General features: G+C 34.3%; 1 protein-coding gene across 3 annotated transcripts; it reads left to right on the forward strand.

Moving 5' to 3' along the window:
* Positions 1-7549: 7549 nt before the first annotated feature.
* mcoln3a (mucolipin TRP cation channel 3a) lies at positions 7550-17590 on the forward strand. 3 transcript variants are annotated; one of them, XM_051699537.1, is made up of 12 exons: positions 7550-7806; positions 8586-8750; positions 9064-9217; positions 9463-9544; positions 10631-10727; positions 11178-11277; positions 11588-11700; positions 12010-12159; positions 12315-12416; positions 14819-14941; positions 16885-17091; positions 17244-17590. In XM_051699537.1, exons 1-12 carry the CDS (start codon positions 7561-7563, stop codon positions 17388-17390), a joined length of 1686 nt encoding a protein of 561 aa, XP_051555497.1. In that variant the 5' UTR covers positions 7550-7560; the 3' UTR covers positions 17391-17590. The 3 variants fall into 3 exon arrangements, with proteins under 3 accessions (XP_051555497.1, XP_051555498.1, XP_051555499.1); XM_051699538.1 differs by having other exon boundaries at positions 11591-11700; XM_051699539.1 differs by having other exon boundaries at positions 9079-9217.
* The last annotated feature ends 618 nt before the right edge of the window (positions 17591-18208 follow it).

Raw genomic sequence — 18208 nt, forward strand, 5'->3', positions numbered from 1 at the left:
TATGTATCATGTGGACGTTTTTGGCCACATACTGCTGCAAGCTTTTCAGCATCTTGCACCATGAGTGCCACATTATTAAGAGTGTGTGTCAAGTTAAAAATATTTACACTTTTAAAAACACATCTTCTTACACTGTTCCATTCAGAATGCTGTTGCTGCTCTGGACTAAAAGTAACCGCTATAACTTACACTTTTACAAAAAATCTAGAGTTCTGACAAACTTGCTGCAAAATCGCCACGCATTATTTTGCCGCAAAGCTCATTCACATGTGAAAATAATGAGTGCCGAATTTGCGTCAAGTTTGCAGCAAGTTGTCCAGAACTCTTGATTTTTGTAAGGAAATTACTGTTTGGCCAATTGGTACCCCCCAAAATTATGACTTAAACAATAAAATATATGTAATGTTAAAAATGAAACTTGCCTTTTTGGCACTTGCATACAGTTGTTATTGGATTTCAATTGGTGTGAAATGTTTTGAAATAAAAAAAAATTAAAAAAAAAGATTGATCATTTCCCAAGTACTGGGTTACTTGTGCCCATCCCTAGTATTTAACGACTGGTAAATCACAGTGCCAATCCAGGATGATCTGTAGTATGTTAGAGTTGCACAAAAGCATCATTCTTTGATTTTTCTTTACCCATATCTGTGTAAAGTCGAGCGCACACTGTAAGATTTTTATGGTCAGTTATGATTGTTGCTTGTCATACTGTGTGGTATGATCCCAGTGAGATCTTGGGTAAAAGCCATGGCACACTGTGCAACATTATGTCAGACTGTACGATACATTTTGTAGCCAACATTTTTGTCCCAATCATCCCAATCGATAGCATTTCATTTGAGTTTTACATCATCTGGTCTTCAACGCAAAAAAATTCCAACATTGCTAAAAGTTAATTGGAGGCTAAGATTCATTGCAAAGTCAATTAATCAGCTGTCGGTAAACATGTCAGACTAAGTAATTAAAGAGAAATCTTTTATGATCCCCAAAATAAGTCTCAGGTGACAAAATCATGGCCATATAGTTCAACTTTTAAAAACCCTTTCCCATTCAGAACGCTGTTGCTGCTGTTCTATTATGACGTAAATTCCGTCCGACCGAAAATGACGACAGAATCGTGGCCAAAATCGTACAGTGTGAACCAAGCTTAACTCAAGTCACCATTTGTTGCGTTTATGTCTTTCATTTTGTCTTTCTTCCTTTTTTTTAATTTTGTATTATATATTCATAAACATTATTTTTTATCTAAAACACCACTGGAACCTCAGTGTGACATGGACAAAACTCTTGAAGCTTTAATGGTCTCTTTATGCTGCAGTTGAATGAGGGTGTCATTGGCCACATTCACACAGACACAGAATGTGTTTTTCAGTCTTGTTTTAGAATGCTAAATGTGGCACATTTACACACAGTTCGGTTATTTACGAGAGTGACAACCACATTCTGTTAACCAGACTGACACTCTTAAATGTTCAGGACTTGATGCACTTTCCTTTGTAATGTCAGTCGCCATATTTTAGCCACTGTCACTATGGTTACATCATGTGTTACAGGCTATTGTGAGAGTAGAATATGGGCTTGACGCTACTGTAAGCTGTTGTATGAAAAAGGACATTTTGAGACTCCGCTGTAGGTAAATGCAGTTGTCATTCCCAAACTCGGACTATGTGAGCGTGGCTAATCTGATAACATTCAAAGTGTCATTGTGTGAATTAAACAAATGCAAAAAAATGCATAAAAGGAAATGTAGAACATCTAAAAGGAGCATCTTTATGACAAGGGGACAGTAAATATTTTATTTAATGGTAATGCGCATGTATTATGTAAAGGCAAGTAGAGAGTGGCACTGGAGTAGCAGATCAGAAATGTCTGACTTACAGCACTGTTTTCTCTGGATATATTTCCATAATCCAGTTTACATAGAATAATCATATAATAGGCAAATATGTACAGGATTTGTTAATATAGTGTTTTGTCAACACAGTGTGTTCCTTATCGTAAAGTATTAATGAATGGGAGTCATAAAGCTTCTTTTCCAGTCCAATAGTTATGTGAAAGAGTCTCTTCTTGTGAAATGTAATTTACACTATGTTTACAGTATCACTTACTGACTTTAATTTAGACTTCAAAAATGTTGTTTTTCCAATTTGATGGTATTTTTTTTCTTTGCAGCTAAAATAATCACTGTACACACAGGAGAATTGGGGACTTTAGCTCTTCCAAGGACATAATGGAAATATCATGCTTCATACTGATGTGAATGTTATATATTTAAACATCGTTTCAAAGGTCTGTTTCCATGATCTGCAAAGGACCATAACATTTATTTGTACACAATGTTGTTAAAAGTGGTTGTTAATTTTTTATTTATTTTTTTGTCCCTACAATAAAGGAATAAAACCAGCTCTGTTTCTATTGACTGTCACACTCTAAAATCTAATTGCTTGGCCTGAATACAACATCAAAAATGATTGACTTAAAAATGCAAGTAAACATAATTATTTGGCTTAAGTAACATGGACTACACTTAAAAAAATTACTAGTTAGATTTCGTTAATTTTTATTTCACAAGATTTTGCACACAGTTTTTCTAAGTAAATCGTAATGGTTTAAAATTGTAACCGTACCAAAATTAAAATCAATGTAACTTTATGACATAATATTGATTAAAGTGAGTGAGTAAATTTAACATAAACATTTGAGTAAATTCAGTACCTTCAAAAAGCTCCAACAGGAAGAATGACAAGTTTTTCTACTTTAGGATTAATACATGATGACACATTGTAAAAATAACAAACATAAATAATATTTACTCATAAGCAGAGTTGGGTAATGTTACTTTTAAAAGTAACTCATTAGAATATTGCGTTACTCCTTAAAAAAGTAACAGTTAAAAAGTTATTTTTATGGAAAGTAAAGCGTCACTTTACTTTTCCGTTAATTTGCGTTACTTTTTCTCACAGCCACTTTTTCTTCTGCTATGCTAGCTACTGTACAACACTCATGTCAAAACAACATAGTAAACAAACAGATATTTAGAAAGTAGGTCTTCACGTCATATTTATAATAAAGAATCAATACATGAATATGCATGATTTGTTTTTCCATCAACATGGCAGCCAATATGAATAATAAAGCATAAACATTGTCTTACCTAAAGCAGCAATGTCCAACACTTGAACCTGCATCATATATTTACATCATTATGTGTTGTGCCCATCAACAATATCGTCAATTTAAGATGTTTTTCAAAAGTCAGGATAAAATTCAGTGGAGAATGCCAGCCTAACATGTTCAAGGAATAAGTCTGATGAATAAATGAATATTTTTCACTTAAGTAATCTCAATGCACACTTGTTTTGAGTTGATCCACATTGTGTGTATAGACGCCACAACTTCAAACTTGAATGGAATCGTTTTAATGCAAAATGTCATAATAACGGTTTGTTTCATGAATCAAACTACTTGTTTATCATAAAACAAGAATGTAAAACAAGAATGAAGACATTTCCTCTGCGTACACAGTCGATGTAGAACGTTGCTTGGAGCCACTGATCCAGAGTCAGCTTTTCTCATCCCATTCTCCCAGTTACGGGGAGTTGTTACACAGAGCAGTTTGGCTGCATAAGTCAGTGAATTGAGTGAGTATTTCACCCTATGTATCATGTCTTTGCCAGTGGAAGACTAGACTCATAATCCCTCTGCCTAAACACGTTTACTGTTTTTTAACCAGTGTGTATTAACACATGAATCAACCGTGTTTCATTCAACCGAATGTTGACCTCATATTACCCTAAAACACAAAATGCGCATGCGCTTTTGCGAGTTGATTGACAAGCGATGTCTGCATCTAAAAGATGATTGGCTCTTTTACCTGCAAGGCAGGACTTCTTTTCTACATCCATTGACTGTTGGGTGCTAGAGGTTCTTGTTTGGGCGTTCCAATTTCTCCCATTCATTTAAATAGAAGTGACTCGTCTCTCTCTGCTAAATAGTCTCTGGCCTCACACTCTATAGAACTACAATGCCCATTATGCACTACGTCTCCTCCCTGAAGTTTGCACAATTTTACTCATGATTTCTCACAATACAGGGACAGTAGATGTGTACAAAACCTTGCGTTACTTTATTTAAAAAGTAACTCAGATATTATGGTCTAAAATAGAAAATATTGCGTTACTTTAATCGTTACTCAAAAAAGTAATCTGATTACGTAACACGTGTTACTTTTATCACATTACCCCAACACTGCTCATAAGCTAGAGCATAAATTTTTACATGTTTGAATGTAGAATTTACTTAATATTTCAAGTTCACGCTTATACTAGCTTATTCAATTTGGAATACTTAAAGGTGCACACATTAATTTTTTCCTCATTAAAAAAGTTTAACTCCCAAAGTCATGAATTGTAATTTTGCAATACATATAGGAAATCATGAACACTCACATTAAAATGAAGACTCCAGTCATATCAGTAACCTTATAAAAGCTGTTTTATTCTACATGGAGAGGGTCCACACATGGGGGCTGCCATGTTAGAATCACATGACCAGCCGAATAATACTCGTTTAATCTCAGTAACAGTCCTGATATTTGACACTTTAACTCACTGATTTAAGTAATCATGGCTGACTGTGAATACTACATTTCTACAATTACATCTCAAACAGAAAATTATTGATTTTAAATTATGCTGCATCCAAGCCGCTCGGTGTCACAAAGATGACACAAAGACAAAAGTTACTGAATGCACCTTTAATCTTTTCTGTTGTATTTACTTAACCACAAAATATTTTTTTCAGTGTAGGAATTGCATGACTTTTTCCTTACAAGTATACTGTAAACCCTAAAAGTTACGTTTAATTAAAATATTTGAGGAAGGTTCCCTTAAATTAAGTGAGGTTGTCCCTCAAAATGTGTTCTTTTCAAAAAGTGAACTTAAACTTTTAACTAAAGTTAACTAGTTGCAAGTACACTTAAATCAGATTTGTGATTAAAGTATTATCAAAAACTTTTTATATCTTTATCATATTATAGCATGTGGTATAAAGGGAAGTTATGATTGGCTCTGATGCAAAATTTGCATACTTTCAGAGTATGTACTGCATTTCATGCAGAATGCACTTCTGGGCCGTTAATAAAGTACACTATGTAGGTCAGTATGAATACATTCCCAGATATAATTCATACAGAAACACGGTAATACCCCTGGATAGTTGTAACACTCATTTTTAATATGCTAAATAAGGCATCGTGCCTTACTTAGTGAAATATATACTTTTTTATATATATATTTCTAATGTTTGGATATATATCAATTCTAATACATCAGCTGGAACTCCTCTATTGGTTTTCCTAACCCTAATACAAGGCATCCTGTGACATGCAAAGAAACAAAAATTCACATTTACAATTACATTTCTGGAATAAATATGCTTTACAAACTCATTACCAATGCATAATGTAATTCATTCATTTATTTATCTTGCTTACTTAGCTAAGATTTCTGACTGAATAAAAGCTTACAAAACTCTACACTCTACATTGTTGCATTACATAAAGCTGGAAAGGGTTACAAAGTTATCCCGAAGAGCATAGATTTTCAGCTGTTAGACAAAATGTCTATAAATGGAGACGATTTAGTACTGTGGGTACTCTCCCTAGAAGTGGCCGTCCAGCCAAGATAACTCAAAGGGCACACCGCAGAATGCTCAATGAGGTAAAAAAAGAACCTTTGAGTGACAGCTAAATACCTGAAGGAATCAGTGGAACTGGTTTACATCTCTGTTCATGAGTCTACTATTCGGAAAACATTAAACAGGCATGGTGCACATGACTGGACACCACGAAGAATCACATCATCCCAGTGGTGAAGTGTGGTGGAGGAAGTATCATGATTTGGGGCTGCTTTGCTGCTTCAGGGCCTGGACCGTTTGCCATCATCGAGCGAAAAATGCATTCCCAAGTTTATCAAGATATCCTACAGGATAATGTCAGGGTGGCTGTGTGCCAGCTGAAGCTCAGTAGAAGTTGGGTGATGCAGCAGGACAATGATCTTAAACATCGAAGTAAATCCACTACAGAATGGCTTCAAAAAAAGAAAATCCACCTTTTGGAGTTGCCCAGTCAGTGCCCAGACCTTAACTTAATAGAGATGCTGTGGATTGACCTTAAGAGAGATGTTTACACCAGGCATCCTGAGAATATGGCTGAGCTGAAGCAGTTCGGTAAGGAAGAATGGTACAAAATTCCTTATGAATGTTGTGCAGGTTTAATCCACAGCTACCGGAAATGCTTGGTTGAAGTTATTGCTGCCCAAGGAGGATTGACCAGTTATTAAATCCAAGGGTTATTTACATTTTCCACAGCACTGTGAATGTTTAAACGATGTGTTCAATAAATACATGAAAGATTATAATTGTTTGCGTGTTGTTAGCCACATTAGAGTTTGTTTATGCCTGTGACTTTAATGAAGATGAGATCACATTTTATGACCAATTAATGCAAAAAACAGCTCATTCCAAAGGGTTCACATACTTTTTCTTGCCACTGTTCACCAGAAATAACATTATTCACTCTAACAGTAAGTTAACAAAAATATTACTGCCAGCTGCAACAAAACAAAAGTCAAAAGAGCTAAAACAACTATCACATGTCCCCATAAGCTCCCATGCTTTGACCACAACATATGTCATTATATTAGTGGTGGGACATATCGGTATTTCCCAATCAATTTTCTCAATTTTCATATGTGAGTTATGGTTCCAGAACGAGACATTTAAATAATCTGTAACACTTTACAATAAGGTTCCATTCGTTAGCATTAGTTAATGCACTAAGAACTATCATGAACTACAGTAACAATGAACAGTGTATTTTTTACAGCATTAATTAATCTTTGTTAATGTTAGTTAATAAAAATACAGTTGTTCATTGTTCATTGTTAGTTAATATTAATTGTGCATTAACTAATGTTAACATATCATTTGTGATTTTAAAAATTATTACTTTGCTTAAATTCACAATCAAAAAGATTCAAAAATGCTGTAAAATTGTTTGGTCATGTTAAGTAATGTTGTTTACTAATGTTAACAAATGGAACATTATTGTAAAGTGTTACCAAATAATCTTTCATTCAGATCAATAGATTGTTTTTTTTTTTTTTTTTTTTTTTTTTTTTTGTATTAATGACAACTTTAGGGTTTGAACAGTAACAGTAACTTAATTAAAAGTAGTCAGTATAGCAAATATTAAGCTTAAGTTATGTCATATTTTCATATTTACCTTTTGACTCATAATGACAAGAGTGACAGACGAATGCAATGAATGTGGCACAACCTGCTCAGAAAAAGCATGGAATGGTTTAACTATTCAGTCTGCACACCATCTGATGTACGGCATGGGGTGATTTAAAAAATACAGTGACTGTATCTGATATAACCTTCACAGGCACTGATAGATAACTCAGAGCTCTGGTTTTACCAGTTTCCAAAACCACAAGACAACAGCTTCAGTTCCTTCAGAAATCCCTGTCTGTGTTAAGTGCAATAGTCAGTTTGATGTTCCGCCTTGACAGTGAGTTTGTTCAGATGTCTGAGAAAGAGCCTCTTATGTGTAATGGTTCAAAAAACCTGTTTGCATGCCACAGGACAGCTAAATCAGATGTGGACATTAAAATTGAAGAGGACCTCAGGAGGAAGCTCAAATATTTCTTCATGAGTCCATGTCAGAAATACAGAGCAAGGGGTCGTAAGCCATGGAAACTGATGCTGCAAATTTTCAAGATTGCCATTATTACTATTCAGGTGAGAAGAAATTTACTCCAGAACTACTGCTGTATTTTTATTAGCTAATATAAATAGCTAAGAGCTATGTATTGCTTTGAACATTCACGGCAGTACACTCTTAAAAATAAAGATTCAAATTAGAACCAAAAATGGGTTTTCAACTTGAATACAAGAGAATGATTCCATTTGTAATCTCCACAAAAAATAATAATAATAATAATCTTTAGTAATCCATTTATGTACTGGTGCTTTGAAGAACCAAGCAAATACACTGATCTAAATATATCTGAATAAAAAAGATTGTTTTCTGAACCTAAGATGCTATAAAGAACTATTTAAAAACCTTTATTTTGTGTGACTCTTTCATTAAAGGCAAACTTAAAAGTACTTGTTTATTTTGTGCCATTTCCAACGCAATCAATTTTCACATTCCTGCAAGTTTTGATCAGAAACAAAATCACTGGTTAGATTTAGCATCTATTGAAAAGTATTTTAGGTTTTATGCAATTGCAACAAATAATACAAACAAGACGAGCAAAACTGGAAATATGTGTAACCATGACAGTTTGGGGTCATATCAACACTTAAAACAAAGTTTTTTAACTTGAATAAATGCATTAAAGTTCAATTACCAGGTTCCCCACTTTGATTGATTGATTGTCTATTGACATGACAGATCTATTTTCTGGTTTATCGGGAACTGTATTTGTGTCAAAAGTGTTCAATCTCAGTTTAAAAATGCTTGCTTATATTATTCATATACGGTTGATTATAATTATTTTATATGTGTTCCTCAGTTAGTCTCCTTTGGATTGAGCAATGAGATGATGGTCACCTTCAAAGAGGAGAATCTCATTGCATTCAAACATTTCTTCTTGAAAAATTACCGGGACAGTGATACAGATTATGCCGTATACACCAGACATGAGGTCCATGACCACATCCAGTATATAATCAAAAGGGTAATGCACATTACATGTTTATCCATGTATGTGATGCAGTTCAATTATATACTTTTCATGTCTAGAGATCATTTTGTGCTCCTCCATTAACTTTAATGGAATTTTTCCATGGGGAATATATATATATATATATATATATATATATTGACAAAACATTGACAGCACTAAATGTGACTGGATTTCTGGCTTTTATCATGGTACTACCTTCTTACAAGTAAATAGTATTTTGCTAGCATTTAGTTTATATAGGTAAGCATGACTGGATGTATTAGTTGTTTGCATAATCTCATTTGATTTAAAAAAAATTTTTTAGTATGTACACCTGCAGAATTTGACTGTTGGTAACCATGCATTTGAGAAGATCGACGGCATGTTCACCCCTCTGTCCCTCTGTCAAGACTTCTATCGACATGCTAACATTTCACCTGCCAATGAGACCTTTGATATTGATCCTCATGTAGAGACAGGTATAATGTACTTTGTGATAATGCAACAATAAAATTTAAGATCAATATTGTGGGGAGTAACCACAGATTTTATATACAATTTCCAACTAACACAAATTCTTTTTGACTTTTGAAATTTAAAATGCAGAATTCTGTTAAATTATGAGGTTATTTAATTTGTATTACATTTATTAACAATATTGTTTTTTTTGTTTGTTTTTTTTTTTACATTATTTATTGATTTGTTTTTGTTTCTTTGTTTGCAGAATGTATTTCCATTTACCCCATATCACCCTACAAGAATGATGGTTTGGCAAATGACACAAATTTCACTTTAGACTTTCAAAGGTGTGTACACTATAATCTTCTCTTAACTACACGCTTTAAATACATTTATTATGTTTTATCAACAGTTTTTATTGTTTTTTATTTATGATTAAAATTACATTATTATGTTGGCTTGAAGAAGCCAAAAAAAAAAACAACAACATTGTTTTTGTTTATTTATTTTTTTATTATTATTAAAAAAATTGAAAATTTGAAAAATCCTATCAGCTTACATTGATGGAATGTTCCTGGCCAAAGGAATGCTCTTTAATTCAAACTCCAACAGTCAAAATTTCAAATGTAAACAAACCCACAAAAGGCCTTTAATCTGCTTTAAATGGCTATCTATCTATTTATCTGTCTGTCTGTCTGCCTGTCTGTCTATCTGTCCGTCCGTCCATCCATCCATCCATCCATCTTTTGTCCGTCCGTCCGTCCATCCATCCATCCATCCATCATCCATCCGTCCGTCCGTCTGTCTGTCTGTCTGTCTGTCTGTCTGTCTATCCATCCATCCATCCATCCATCCATCCATCCATCTATCATCCATCCATCATCTATCTATCTATCTATCTGTCTGTCTGTATGTCTGTCTGTCTGTCTATCCATCCATCCATCCACCCCTCTATCATCCATCCATCCATCCATCTATCATCCATCCATCCATCCATCCATCTATCTATCTATCTATCTATCTATCTGTGTTATGTGTAAATCAGATGTTTATTGTAATTGTCATACTGCTATGTTGCTCGGAATCCGTCCGTCTGTCTATCTATCTATCTGTCTGTCTGTCTGTCTATCCATCCATCCATCTATCATCCATCCATCCATCCATCTATCTATCTATCTATCTATCTATCTATATATCTATCTATCTATCTGTCTGTCTGCCTGTCTGTCTGTCTGTCTGTCTGTCTAATTAGCTATCTAGTTAACTAGCTAGCTATCTAACTTGCTGTTTGTCTTACTGTAATGTCTGTATATCCATCAAATTTAAAACTTTTAAAATGTTCAGACAAGGCTTTGCCAAGCCAACATCAAAGTTTGTCTTGACAAACTTTACCTATCTAGTTAATTATGTGATATCCTCTGATATATTCCTAGATTGTTAGCAGTGAACATCTATCTCAAAATAAAAGCGATCAACCTTCAAACAGTGCGACATCAAGAGTTGCCTGACTGCTATGACTTTAACATTAATGTGAGTGCCGCACACAGTTTTAAATTCCACACATTTGCCTGTAAAATCATATAACTACAGAAGAACCGACTCTGAAATTTCAATTCTTCCAAATTTCTCTGCTTACATAACATCTAAAGACACATACTTCTGCTTTATATCATTTGACTCATTTGAAAAGAAAATTTTATGTAATTTTGCTGCACATAACCACAACATTTCCAGGATTGACAAACAGAGGTTTGGTTTTTTCACTTGAGAGCTATAAATGTCCCTCTTCTCCCTCATTTTGGTTTATTTTCCATCTTGTCAACCATTTTGTTCCCAGGTTTGATGCCATTTGGTCACAAGGTTACAAGTTCTTTACTTGTCATACGTCAGCCACATTTTAACTGACTCAAACCTGGGATTCCCTTTGGATGGATTTAAGTGAATTGGATACAGTTTGTAATCTGTTGTTTTCAATTCCAGATCATGTTTGACAACCAGGCACACAGTGGGCAAATCAAGATATCTCTAAGCAGTGATGTAAATATTAAAGTTTGTAAGGACTGGAATGTTTCTGACTCAAGTAAGTAGGTTTATCTTATATATCTTTTAACCCCTTCCCCCCTAAAATCTGTAGTCATCACATAAACGGATAGTGTACTTACTGTATATATTATCCAGTAGGGGGCATTGCATTCCCCTCCAAAATGGACATGTGATCAGTTACCCAATCAGGAGAAACAATGCTTGAAGAAATGTTTTGTCACAGATTTCTCTCTAATGATAATTATTGCAGTTGACCATGTAGCAACGCACTGATAGCAACTCAATGCAAAGAAAGTCATAATGACAGTATAAACGTGTGAAAGGCTCCTTTGCTGTGTTTGTTCCAGCAGACAATCACTTCCTGCTCATAGTTCTGTTTGACTGTGTGGCCATCTGCGCCTGTCTGCTTTCACTTGTCCTCTGCACACGCTCAGTCTACACAGGCATTCTCCTACAGTTTGTAAGTCTTAAGGATATAACAGCCACATTCAGTACAGATTAATCCTTTTAGACGATCCATTAAATGAAACGGATATTTCTCCCAAAAAAAAATTAAATTCGGTTATCATTCACTCACCCTCAAACCTGTATGTTCTCATTACTTGACAGACAGAGCTCTGAGAAATCAGGTTCACATGATATTCATATGATCCAAAAAAGATGTTTACTCTAGACGCTCGTGCTCGCTAAGTTTCCAGACAGAGGCCACATTTGTGAGTAGAAATGAAATAGTCATATAATTAACATGTTACATGTCTTTTCCCATTAGGAGTATACCACACACGTGTCTATTCAGCATGGTAAAACAGTGTGTAGGTCTGAGAGAATGGAGTTCATCAATGGCTGGTATATTCTCATCATCATCAGTGACACACTGACTATTGCTGGTTCAGTTCTCAAAATATGCATACAGAGCAAGGTGAGCAAGACAGACAACAAAATGGATGATTTTTAAAGCCACTGTTTGCCAGTGGACAAATTAGTTGCATGCTGTCTCTTTCTGTACATCATATAAGCAGACAAGTGGTTTAGATCAATGCACTAATCTACAATATCTAAAATACTTTTTTCTAGGAACTGACAAACTACGATGTGTGCAGTATTTTGCTGGGCTTTTCAACAATGCTTGTGTGGATCGGAGTCATGCGCTACCTGAGCTTCTTTCAGAAATATTATGTAAGATATTTAATTATGTAATGTATCTTATTTTGTCATTTTATCTGAAGGTGTTTGAAGAGAGTTGGCCAATCAGAATATAGAATAGCACATGACTATAGTTATCTTTGTCCAGTTGTGACAAACTCTTTCAGTTAAAGGAATGTTCCGGGTTCAATACAAGTTAAGCTCAGTCAGTAGCATTTGTGGCATAATGCTGATCACAACAAAAATGTATTTCGACTTGTCCCTCCTTTTCTTTAAAAAAGCAAAAATCTGGGTTACTGTGAGGCACTTACAATGGAAGTGAATGGGGCCAATCCGTAAATGTTAAAATACTCACTGTTTCAAATGTATAGCCCAAGACCGTAAATATGCATGTTAACATGATTTTAGTGTGAAGTCACTTACTAAACTTTTCTGTGTAAAGTTATGTCCAGATTTACAACGTCAACCCAAAACCTCCAAACAACCATAAAAAAACAATGATTTTAACAACTTTACAGCTTAAATAATACACAAGTTTAACCCCTTAAACTCTATGGACCTGATGGTGGGGGGACTATATCACGGAAAAAGTTTATGCTTAAAACAATTAAGTCCTCGTATACATAAGTCAGGCACATGAGGTATCATCTGAAAGCTTAGAATCGGAACTTTTCAGAGAATAATATCACTTTTGCATTGGTTACATAAAATAACAAAATAAGCCCTGAAAACATTCACGTCGCAAATTAGCGCGCCCTAGAGGTAATGGGGTAGAAATATGAATAAGTATATGAAAGTCTTTCACGTCGCACTTAAATGGACAAGTCATATATCAAATGAAAGCTCTCAGGAATGTGGCTATGCTATATATAGGCTATTTTGTTGCCCTAATACCACAGTTTGAAAGATTTTCAAAAGAATTACAAAGTTAAATATGATTTTGTTACGCATTAAATACAAACTCTTTTATGTAAGCCCCAAGTAGCCAAAAACTTTATATCTGCTCTGACCTATGGCAGTTAAAAAAAAAATTAAAAATAAATAGCAGTTTTTTACTTGTCTGTGAGCTTGCTTGGCCAATGTTATATCTTAGATGTACATAACAAAATATGCCATCCAGCAGGAAAAGCATGCTAAACAAATCCCTCGGGAGCTGAGGTGACGTCACGTTCAAAACACTGGATTTAAACGAACGGCTGTGAATCATGAGGCGGATGCCTCTTCTCAACCGTAAGTGCTATTTATACCAAGATAATTGTTCCTTGTGCTTGAATGGTGCTTTGAATGAAGCAGATAGTTTTCACGGCTGTTGTTATTACATCATATATTCGGGTCACGAGACGATGCCAACGTCCCCCAAAAACTATTCATACAACTCGCATACCTAATAGAACGCACTGTTTTGCCGGCAGATAAGTGCGTTCTTCATCAAATACAGTACATACTGTGACAGTATGCGGTTTCGGACACAGCATGAATGTCTATGGACGAGCACATCTGTGAATGCGTTATAGCGCCACCTACATTTCAGATCTGTATATTGTGATGGAATGTGATAGAGAAAAATCTTTTTTCTAGTGCTTTCTTCCATCTAGTGGAATTAAATTTGAAGACTTTTCAAAGTGAGATAGAGTAAACAGTACAGGATAAAAAACATTTTTTTTTTTTTTTACTTTCTGTTTATCATAAGATTATAAACACATTCAACATTATTTATGAATAATTGGAGTCTTTTATTTTATTTTGAAGGTTTTCTAAAAATTTTTTACAATTAGTCCACAGTGTGTGTGAATAGTGAGCTTTTAAATTTGACTGTGAAAAATTGCAGTGCTTTTATAAAATTATAATCTTCACATTTCTGCTTTTAAACCCTCCAAAAATTGGCCTCATCCACTTTCATTGTAAGTGCCTCACTGTAACCTCCATTTTTGCTTTTTTTAAAGAAAAGAAGGGATGAAGTCAAATTTTTTGTTGTTGTTGACTAAGCTTAACTTGTATTGAACCTATAATATTCCTTTAACTGAAGGTTTTTTTTTTTTTACTAGACAAAGATAACTATAGGCATGTGCCATTCTATTTTCTGACTAACCAAATCTTTGGGAAAATCCTTAGTTATAAGTATAAGGGAATTGTCAGCCACTAAGGTTTTTCTTAACTTGGTATTGACAAAACTGTTTGTTCCAACTGGCTCCTGGCCTTTAAACCTGGCAATGATTTACAGTAATTGTTTTACATTTTCAGTGCCACTTGGTATGATATTTTGTTATGTTTGTTTGCAATGAAAGTCATACAGGTAACTTTTGTGTCCAAATACTTTTTGTGCCACCTTTAAATTCACTCTCACACTGGCCAGGTCCAGAAGTTGAATTTGCATAGTAATTATTAGGACATTGATGAGTCTGGATTTCTTGTCAAGAAGTGTTTTCTGTCTTCAGATCCTCATCCTCACCCTGCGGGCTGCTCTACCCAACGTGATTCGATTCTCCATCTGTGCTATCATGATCTATCTCAGCTATTGCTTCGGCGGATGGATCGTTTTGGGGCCACACCATGAAAACGTCAGAGATGTTAAACATATTGCATATACTGTATAATGTTGTATACTGCTGCACTATAAGTCACGGAAGACCTATTGACCTTGCACGTTTATAGGAATCTTACATTTATATAACGACCTTATGTAATTTATTATTGTTCCATTATTCTAATACAGTAATATTGTCATTTAGCCTTTTAAATACTATACAAGTTAAGCTCAGTAAACAGCATTTGTGCCAAAATGTTGATTCCCACAAAAATAATTTTGACTCGTTTAAATACTCCTCGTTTTTCTAAAAATTGATGTCAACATATATGGACAGTGTGATTAATTTGTGACGTTTTTAATAATATCAAACTATAGAAAGTCAGATTTTTTTTTTATCAAATTGTTTATTATGTTTCCAGGAGTGTTGGTTATTCGTGTTTTAGAGACATTACAGACATTACATCAGAAATTAGCATAATTAATTCTGATACAAAGTAATGGCCAGCATCATCCAATCACTGCCATGTTAAAATAAATTATACATTATAAATTCTGAATCTATGTACTGATGACCATTGTCCCATGTCTGACAAACATGTTGAGTAGTCCAAACATCATCTGCAGCCTGAAACTGAACTTTAAATAGGAAGTTTGGATTGAATGCGCTAGAGAGCTATAGGATGCTCCCTTGCTCCCTATTTAGTGAATGACTTAACCACCAGTGAGCTGTCTGTCTGCACTGGTCTCAGAACAGTTTGAAATGCATCTTATTTTTATCCAAACTCCATATAAAGCCTCTGAAAGCAACATTTTTCAGCTTTTGGATGCATTCATTGATTCTCAATGTGATAATGCACAGTAATTATAGGATATTTAAGGAAAATGAGCCTGTAGTCCACATACATGGTCTTAGTGTTTAACAGCGTGCCATTTCGCGATAAATTGTTGATATTATTAAAATGGCATATCGGATGAAACTAGAGACTACTTTTTTGACTCAAACAGGTTTTAAAGAAAAACTTAATGAGGTTCCTTACCAAATGTAGTTTTGTTGGTGTTTCTCCCAAAGACAAATTCAGCTGAGATCAGCGCCATGTTGTTTTGTCACATGACTCGGTGCGTCTAAAGTTTAACCCTTTAATGACAGCCTAGAGTCTCCTGAACTGAGATCAGTCAGCTTAAATTAAATAAAATTATGCATAGTCTGTCGCGATGCCAAAACATAATGTCCATGCATGTGGACACGGTGTCTCAGGAGGATATATATAGTACTGTAAAAAAAAGTGATTACAGCAAAGCACTCGCTATAGGTCCCATAAACATTAAAATACAAATAGTTTCAAAAGTATAGACACAAGACGCAAACAAGATATGTGTTAACACGATTTTAGTGTGATAAAATCGCTTACTGACCGTATCTGTGCTAAGTTATATCCAATACTGAGATTACAGGGTACTGTTGTCATGGTAACAAAGTTGTAATACTGGATACAGCTTTACACAGATAAGGTTAGTAATTGATTTTATCACACAAAAATCATATGTTAACAGGTATATTGTTTATGTATTGTGGCTATACCTTTGAAAAAGTGAGTATTTTACTGTTTATTGACTGGCCTCATTCACTTCAATTATAAGTGCCTTACTGTAACTGCAATTATATATATATATATATATATATATATATATATATATATATATATATATATATATATATACATATGTATATATACACATGAGGGACGAGTCTAAATTATTTTCAGTGGTAAATAACATTATGCTACAAATGCTGTCGACTGAGCTTAACTTGTATTGCACATGGAACATGTGAAAGGATGAAAAAGTATATTTTGACTAAGATGTCCGTGATACGTATTTAGCTGGGGGGTATTAGGTAAATAAATGAATGCATCCCTTTTATACAAAAAAAAGTTATGTTTATAGTAGTTTTATGATAAGTTAATTTTTTTATAGTTTCGGACATTTAATATGGCAGCCGACTGCCTGTTCTCCATGATCAACGGGGATGAAATCTACTCCACCTTCACTAAGCTTCGTGACAGGAATTATCTAGTGTGGGTGTTCAGCAGGATGTACGTCTACAGCTTCATCCCTCTCTTCACCTATATGGTGCTGAGTCTCTTCATCGCCCTCATTACAGACACGTATGAGACCATCAAGGTGAGTTCATCAACATCTTCTAGTCATCTCATCTGGTTGAGATGAATTAATCTGTATTTAAAAGCTGCATGGTACAGTAGACACCATCACAGCAGTTGTGGTTCACCAACTTCATGACTTTGCCTTCATCTGGTCTCTCTCTTTCACTGCAGAATTATCAGAAGGATGGAGCTCCCTTTTCAGAACTGCAGGCTTTCATAGCTGAATGCAGGGATTCACCTGACTCTGGGAAATACATTATGGATGAAGAGGCCTCCACCTCTGGCTGCCTTTGTGCTCCTTGTGTGTATTGTGCCTAAAGCTGATGAGAAGCCTGTAGGAGCAACAAATTCATATTACTCAGCACTCCTGCAAGAACTCACAAAATACTCGTTTGAACACTTCACTGTCCAAACATACAGAAAACACAGAAGAAACCAATACCGACTTGCCATTTAATATGATTTGTGCACTTTAATGTAAGCTGCTTTGATAAAAAAAAAAAAATAATAAAACAAAACGGTTGAAAATACAACGATGTATGTGTCTATATGAAGGATGGCTTCATTTAAAATGAATGTAGTGTTAGTTTATAATTCTGAAGGACTTTCTTTGTCCTGTTGAACAAGCCAGGAATATACAACTTTTTTTTTTTTTAACATGTTTATTTATTTAATTTCAGTTATTGACATGTTTCTCTTGTAACTGACAAAAAGATACCACACTCAAAATATATTTTAGCCTATTTCTAAGATTTACACCTTTCCATTTCATAACAAAATTTCATCAAATTGAATTTACAGGAAAAATTAAGTTAATAAAACTTAAAATATTGATTTTTTAAAAAATTATTTTACCAAAGAATTCTTCATTAAATTTGATGAAATTTTGTTATGAAATTGCAATGCGTATCTTAAAATAATTATCTTGAGTGCATAGACTCACTGGGAAAAAAAAAACTTTGAAGACTTCCTTATGCAGTGCACTACAGCCAAAATACAAACATATACACTGAACTTTTTCTTGCCATTTTTTTCAGTTAAGCTATAATCGTATAGTGTATCGTATCTTAAAAAAGAAAAAGAAAGAAAGAAAAAATTATATTGTAATTTTTTTTATTTATTTATTTTATTTTTAT

This window comes from Myxocyprinus asiaticus, chromosome 6, assembly GCF_019703515.2.
Source record: "Myxocyprinus asiaticus isolate MX2 ecotype Aquarium Trade chromosome 6, UBuf_Myxa_2, whole genome shotgun sequence".
NCBI classification, from domain to species: Eukaryota; Metazoa; Chordata; class Actinopteri; order Cypriniformes; family Catostomidae; genus Myxocyprinus; species Myxocyprinus asiaticus.